General features: G+C 40.6%; 1 protein-coding gene across 1 annotated transcript in view; it reads left to right on the top strand.

Annotated features, from left to right (window-relative positions):
• The first annotated feature begins 2,511 nt into the window (after positions 1-2,511).
• The window catches only part of LOC124282192, a 141,668-nt gene continuing 136,146 nt past the window's right edge, over positions 2,512-8,033 (top strand). Inside the window, exon 1 of the mRNA XM_046718161.1 lies at positions 2,512-2,714. Coding sequence (XP_046574117.1) covers positions 2,556-2,714 — 159 coding nt within the window. The 5' untranslated portion in view covers positions 2,512-2,555. The remainder of the gene's footprint in view (positions 2,715-8,033) is intronic.

The raw sequence follows: 8,033 nt of genomic DNA, 5'->3' as shown, positions 1-8,033 counted from the left end.
GCAATACAATGTACATGTGCTTCGGTGATGTTTAGAAACATTGGAATCAAACAGGGATAGAGTTATCGTTCTTTTTAAAAGTAGTTCTGATGTACATGCGCCAATATGAAATCCTTCCAGAGGTGCACGAGTCGCTATTCGGCTTGTCCCGGAATAACACGAGTTGGTCATGAATGCATTGACTGGCAACAATAAACCGTAGTAACCAATAATGTAATTGAATGGCGCAAGCGCATACTGTTAGAGTTTTTAACGATAAGAGAATTATGTACCCGCAGCTGAACAGGGATCAAGGAGTGTACCTCACCTGTGCCTGGGAAGTCAATTAGGTCTTTACTGGCTTCTACCCACATCTTCTCATCACTTGTATAAACTCTTCCCTTGTATAAACAATACCCATTATCTGTACATCTCACTCTTTCATCTCCTGTTTCTTATCCGATTTATTCCACTGGCTTCTTGTACGTTTAGTATATATATAAATTGATGTATCTTGATGGTTACAACTCACCTGACGAAGGGGCAAGGAATAGCCCAGAAACGTTGTGACACACAATAAAGAAGAAGTTGTCATCCATAATATTTGCGTTTTACTTGAATACCAACTTCTAAATGCCTCTCAAGAACCTTCTAAATATAATGAATACACTTAATGCATGGTAACTTTAGTCATCTGTAATATGCCTACTTATAATTGTGGGGGCGGTGGGGTAGCCTAGTGGTTAAAGCGTTGGCTCGTCACGCCGAAGACCCGGGTTCGAATCCCCACATGGGTTCATTGTGTGAAGCCCATTTCTGGTGTCCCCCGCCATGATGTTGTTGGAATATTGCTAAAAGCGGCGTAAAACCAAACTCAGTCAGTATAATTGTGATGGTTCAAGCAATGTGTTGGGCGCCAGTAAACCCTACTTCCGGTCCAAGTCGCCTTAAATGTATAACACCACCACCACCAGCTCTGGGGGAAAAACGTTCGTCATCCCATCCCAGGCCAATAAAAATCCTGGTTTATAGTTTCAGAGTAGTTGCTTTTCATTTTTGTGACGGTAAAATATGACCTTGTTTTACGAAAAGAAGACCTTATATGAGTTTCATATAACTGCCTATGTCACACATTTACATTATCAATATTTGCATTTGTATACACAATTTGGCTACCTTAAGTCAACAATTTGGGGCAAACGTATTTCCCCCGACTTGTGCTTGTTGGTTACAAATGTAATAACCTTCCTTGAGAAGTATTGACAAGTTATAGATTCTATCATTTGCTTGATAACAGTGTGAGTCCCTACACTGAGACGTCGCCCTGTTGAAATAACAAACCTTGTTTATCTATATATATTATTATCCTTTCAATACATATACCGTATACGAGAAGTTAGTTTGATACATAAGCACATTGTCAAGTCAAAACATTGATTATACAACAGTCTCGTTTCCTGTTGACTGGGTTCCATCCTATTGCGCAACTTAGTACAATAACCAGTCCACAATTTTGAGACCAATTTTAAACATTCCTTCACTCTGCTCCAGGATACTTTGCTGTGACTGTTACGAAGTACCGTGAGTAAATATATTCATTGAGGAACATTTCTTTGTCTGAGGCAAATGCTGTGGTATTTGTTCGGAGCCAATCCTGTATCAACAATGAATCATGCCTTGAATATCTACCTCTATTTAACAGTAACGGTGCAATGAAAATAGTGTCTAGTCTGGGTGGTATGGTACTGACTGTGTTACTTCGGGATTTCCCCCTTAATAAACAGCACGGAATGACATAAGTGAGACACTGTTGTGAACGTCTGTATTTTATAGTGTTTTGTGATGCGTTGTGTCAATTCTCGTGTAAATACTTTATGTTCATTCGCTGTGTAGCTGTTTCCAGATATTGTACCAGAGTACGACTATAGTGGGTAGGAATGCCGGGGTAGATTGTGTTAGGCATACCATGATGTGCAGTATGAGACGTCTTAAAAGTCAGGCACTCAACATCTATCCATCCATCCATCCAATAACACAAAAGGGGTTTCCCTGGATTTATCACTGACAATAATAATACTATTAGACATAATACAGAGGGTATTTTAAGTTGGGTAACTTGTCCCAAATCCCTTTCACATTTGTGAACAAAATATGTTTAAATCAAATCAGACATGATGTGGACAAAAGCACCCATTGGCTGGTTTAACATAGTCGTCTACGTCAATACCACCGCGTCCTTCCAATGATTTCATGGCTATATGCTTTGATAGCTCAAATAAGGATGAATACAGTCACAAAAAAGCAAAATATGGCCACTCGTCACGGATATTTCCCCTTCGCTTCATTCTTCGTTTAAGAAGACACCCATTGTATAGAGTTATGTGTGTGTGAAAGTACTGTTTCTGACTTCTGCTCAACGTCGCTGTGAATGAAGTAATAGCAAGAACATCTTGTTCAAACTGATATATACTTTTTGTAGCCCGTGTTGAAGACTTGACAGGAGGTTTTACCAGGAGCGGACTTCGCTCAAGAATAGAGCACTGTATCGCATTTGAAGAAAGAATACATTCTACAAAATGTCTGGAAATCATTTTCCGGCACTTTGTGGAATATTTGTTATACTGACATGTGTTTCTTCAAGTTTTATTAACTTTGAACCGGGATTTGAGTACCAGTACAAGTATGATTCCAACGCAAACGTGAAAAATCTTGGAGATTTTCAAGTATTAGCCAAGGTGAGTTCCTGAGTCCTATTTCATTCCCATAATTCTTATTTTGTATATGTCGACACAAAATGTATTTCAAATACATTAATAGGTCAAAATATGGGAATAGGAATGCACATACAGATGGTGAACTGTTTTCCTTTAATGGTTAATCCTTTTTGAACAACGACAATCTTCCAGGCACGCTGACCGAGTGTCATGATGCTTATGAAGATACATGTACTTAGGGAAGTGAATGCTTCAGATTTCTTGTTACCTTCAGCCTACTGTCTGACCTTTGGTTTTTGTAGAACACGGGGAGCTCAAAACTGTGTACTTGACAAATGTGTATATTAATTCTTTTACATAGGTCCACAGGGTTTCCCAGGAAACTTTGGCAGAGATTTCAAAGTAGTCCCGATTTGTCTGCCAATCAAAGACAACATTTTCGACACACAGAAAGGCCTTATGAAACAGGCATGATAATGAATAATTAATTAATGGATCGTTTTTGTACGTGAAACCCGAAGGACAGTGGCTCATTTCAACAAATCTTTGAATGTTGGCATTCTTAGTTAATGTCCTATATATGTTTGGTTTGACAAGTAATTTAGTAACATTGCGCTGATTCAGAGCCCCATACTGCAGACTTCTGAATCCGTGGCCTTGACTCGCTAGTAAACTGTCTGCTTCCACTTTGAAACATAAAACCTTTTCAAATATGAAAAATAGACGTTCTCACCAAAGAACACAACACGTCACAATTTAAACCTGGAAACCCAAACTCCAGAACACTTTCCGCACTATGACCAGTTTTAGGACGAGAAAATCTACCACGTTCTATTTCTAATTGAAGTGTACCACAGCGTAGTTTACCTAGAACGCTACGGTGCCATCTAGGCACTATAGAAGTCATGCATGGTTCTGGAGTAACAGTGTACTTAAACTGTCTATATGTGCGTAACTTACTACCCATGTGATTACCTTGGTCATTCCACAGTTCCTGTAGCCACTCCTGATGATCTGACAACTGTATATGTTGAAATGACAAAGTCAGTTCACTCCTACATATGTGTAGCATATGATTGTAGCATTACGATGGTAATATAGATGACACTATGTTATCCGATGATTTGGCTAAACGCTGTGACCAGCTGCTAATAACAGAAGGCAATCTATCAGGTGCAGTTTATCACAAAATCGTAATACTTCTGTTCTCTGTTTTGACAAAGTACTAGTCCATCCCATATCACCCCTAACTGCCAGATTGGGAGTTTTGCTATTTACACCAATAAAAAATCTACAAGCACGGTTCTGTACTGCGCTTATACAACTAAAATCCTTAGTTCCCCAAAGTGCTGCACCTTAAGACAGAATAGGTTGCACTAAGTTATTGTATAATGTATTAAAAACGCTATAAGCCATACCGCCCACGGACTTAAACGTACACATCACCTATCCCAGTGCACGATTAGCAGACTTGGCTATTTCCTCAGCAGTGTAATTTAAATCAAGATTCTCCTCAAGCCAAAGTCCCAAGTATTAATCGGCGTTAGTATAATCAACACAATCATCACCAATTGTAAAGACAAATTTAGATCTCATAAACGATCTCGGACGATAATGAATAACTTTGGTTTTCCGAATATTAACAAGAATTCGCCAGTGGAAGCACCAATCAGCTACAACATCCAATATTCTCTGCAACGACACCTCGTCAGAAGCAATAAGTGCTGTGTCATCTGCATATAATAACAAACTTAACATAAGTAGTATACTATGTCAAAGCAATGGGGGAAAAGCTTTTTGTCCACGTTTCTATGTATTTGGACCACTTTCCGATGTTATTTTTCTCTCCACACATAGAAAAGTCTGTCTACTCCTAGAAAGTACTGTTGAAAGCAATCTTGTCCCAGATACTGCCAATGTCTTGCTGACAATCTCGGTAGAACAAATCTACAACATTTGGAAGGCCTACCTACACTTGTAGACGATATATACGTGTTTGGCTACCTACAGCCCAAAGACTGCGTTTGCAAGAATGTCAAAGTATCTTTGGGAAAAGGGAAGGGAAAGTTCTCGTAGTTTCCAGAATCGCCATCGCAGTACAAGAGCCCTAGGCAACTATACACCCAAAATATATGCAAACAAATATCCTACATTTCTACGCATACAAAAAGACATGCAGCATGCAGCATACAGCAACAGAAGACAAAATGTAGTCCAAACACACACAAGAGTAGTCCCTGTGGAGGTGCACACCCTTTAGAAGCCTCCAATTTGGTTTCCACAACTCACGACAGTGCAACTCCAAAAGTAGTATACACACAAAAGTTGTCCAGGAATATGAAACAAACACCGAAAAGCGGCACACGTTCCGGAGGGAATCCATACGTGCAAAAAGTTTGCAGAAGCGAAATACAAAGGGGAGAACAGATTGTTGTTGCTACTCGATTCGCCGACTGGAGAAACGATTCCGGTCTACAGCTACAAGATACGAGAAACGATTCGAGACAACGGCGGAATAGAACACCTACAGTTGGTGGGTGGACGGTTTCTGTGTAGGCCTGGCAAAATCTGCTACTCGCCCACTTTGGAAAAGAAAGACGATCGAGAAGTCGAGTTACTGTTCCCAGAGACCAAGTGGGTAAAGCTTCCATCGAGTCAAAAAAACACACACACGCAATCATGCATACAAACATATTTATTTCTAGTCCATGTAGAAGGGGTGCCTGGGGTGGACTGTGCAAACTTGTTTGGACGTTTCCGTCTTCTCGTCGGCCTGTCTGTCGGCAAGTGTGCAGTGCTTCCAGGTCATCTGCGCAGCCTTCCAGAGAAGGCGGCTAGCGAAAGGTAGGTCCACTTTTGGGCCGATTCTGACATCAGCCCCACCTTCTGGATATCCAGACGAGTCTCTTCTTGTTCCTCCTTTACGCTTTCGATTTCCTCGTGGAGTTCGTCGAGAGTGGAATCATCGTCGTCGTCCAGCCTAGACAAGATGTTGACCAGCATATTCGTGGTTTGCTCCACATGAGCCGACAACATCATCGCGGTTTGCTCCGCACAAGCCTCGATCTTCCCCAGACGATAATAGAAGTCCTGGAGAGTGGTCGACGGTTCTGCAGCAGGCAATACGGTTGTGCTGGAGGGCGACGTCATATTTGGTGCTATCTCGCCGGTGGGCAAGAGGGTCGAACGTTAGGCAATACGTTAGTGTTAGAGGGCTCTCGCCATAGCTATAGAGACTTTTAAAGCCGATACCGAGACGCTCTTTGACCTCGGCTGCCAGAGTACAACGCAAAGGTCACAGATTTCTTGGATCTGGTCCGGTGACAAATCTCTTTTTGGTGGCATGGTGTTTTTTTCCTGGATATAGACATGTGGAAGAACTGGGTTTCCTAGTCCTAGACATGTGGAAAACCAGGTTTCTTAGTCCTAGACATGTGGAAAAACCAGGTTTCTTAGTCCTAGGTTGCAGTTCAACACATCGCGAAATGACATCTCCAAGTAGCCTTATTCTAACCAAATTTTCAGTCATCTCTTCGATCTTGAACTGGATTACCAGTACATTGTCTTAGTGGTAAAAACCGATGCTTTTCAATGCTCTCAAATCATATCCATGTACTATGATATATCACGTCATACTGTAATCAGGTAACCTGTCCCACGTTAGTACTTCTGATGTTTTAAGTGCCCAGTGATTACATACTTATCAGTTAAACAATTTCTCACTGAAACGATAGGCGGGATCTTTCAATACCACTGGGAGCTTTCAATACCACTGAAAGTTCCTGACAGGTAATTTATGGCAGTTGGTCGGATTGGGGTGTGTTGATTGAAAAACAACGATTACAGCAACACAACAATACAAGCTTGATACAGGTGTAATTAACTGGTTATTAAATTAATTAACCCAGACCAAGTCAGACTTAACATTGTTTAATATTGTGTTTTGTGTTTGTTATCTTTCCCCATCTTGTCCTTCTCGCATCAATGGTGCAGAAGACTTGTTTAATAGGCTTCTGGATAAACTGTATACTGTTCTCATGGGCAACTTTTTGCTGACTTCTTAACACAGTGTAATTTGTGTGTTTTAAATGGGCGCCTTGGAACACAGGACTTTGCATATATCAAGAATGGTGCCTCAGTAGTTGATCATGTTGTCACTGGTCATGAAGAACTGAATTACTTTATGAATTTAATGTTGTTACTGTGTCATCAATAATCAATGGTGCTAATATGCCAAAATCGCTGCCAGACCATTCAGTTCTCTATTGGAATTTATCTGTACCCGGAATTTTCTACGAAATGTCGGTAGTCAAGTTCTGGATTGGCCGTTGTCGAGGTGCTCGTCAGCAAGTCAATACACCACAGACGTTACAAGATCTTCAGCGTCACCTTGTTGAGCAATGGCGACGTCTTCCTCGGGGTGTGTTTACTAACGTTCTAAGATCCATGAGGAGGCGTTGTGTGGCTGGAAGAGTCGCTGGAGGAGGCCACAGCCCTTACTGAAGTCCTCAATCAAATTGTTCTCCACGATATGAACTTCATTTGGAGGGTATATTGACATCATGACCGCTATCATTGTTAAAGATTTTCGGTGAGCGTTTTGTTTTCCTTTGATGTCAAGATGTTCTATGCACAGCACACAGCTAAAATTATTGTCTTGAACCGAATATTGAAACCTAGTCCAAAAAATCCTGAATGTCACGTTTTCAGTGTTGCTCAGTGTATATGTGTTTAATTCTTGTAGTTCAAGGCCATTGCCCCACAGAATATAGGGTCATGACAATAATTCATACATACTGAATGAAAACGATGCATAAAAAGGGGTGAGACATGAACATCAGGTTTGTGATGAATGCTGTCTGTATGCAAAAAATACAAATTTTGACATGATAAAGTGCGCATTTATATTCAGAGGACACTAATTCAATAAATTTACTGTATGTTGGATGATGAATGATATTCAGGCTTTAAGAATTTACTTCTTAGATGTTTATGGGCAAATTATGGATATCCGAGACGTTTACTGATTTAAGGACAACAAGTGATGCAGGTCTTAGACATTTACTGCTTTTGCGACAAGTGATGCAGGTCTCAGACATTTACTGCTTTACTTTTGGAACAGGCAGTCTTAGACGCAGGCTTTTGTGACAACAAGTGATGCAATTGCAGTGCTTTTGTGACAACAAGCGATGCAAGTCTTAGACATTTACTTACTGCTTTTGTCAACAAGTTGCAGACATTTACTGCTTTTGAGACAAGTGATGCAGACGTGACGCAGGTCTTAGACTTTTACTGCTTTTGTGACAACAAGTGATGCATGTCTTAGACATTTACTGCCTT

Source organism: Haliotis rubra, unplaced genomic scaffold, assembly GCF_003918875.1.
Source record: "Haliotis rubra isolate DU_JTF1 unplaced genomic scaffold, ASM391887v1 Scf1087, whole genome shotgun sequence".
Classification (NCBI taxonomy): Eukaryota; Metazoa; Mollusca; class Gastropoda; order Lepetellida; family Haliotidae; genus Haliotis; species Haliotis rubra.
This window is presented reverse-complemented; position numbering and strand designations above follow the sequence as displayed.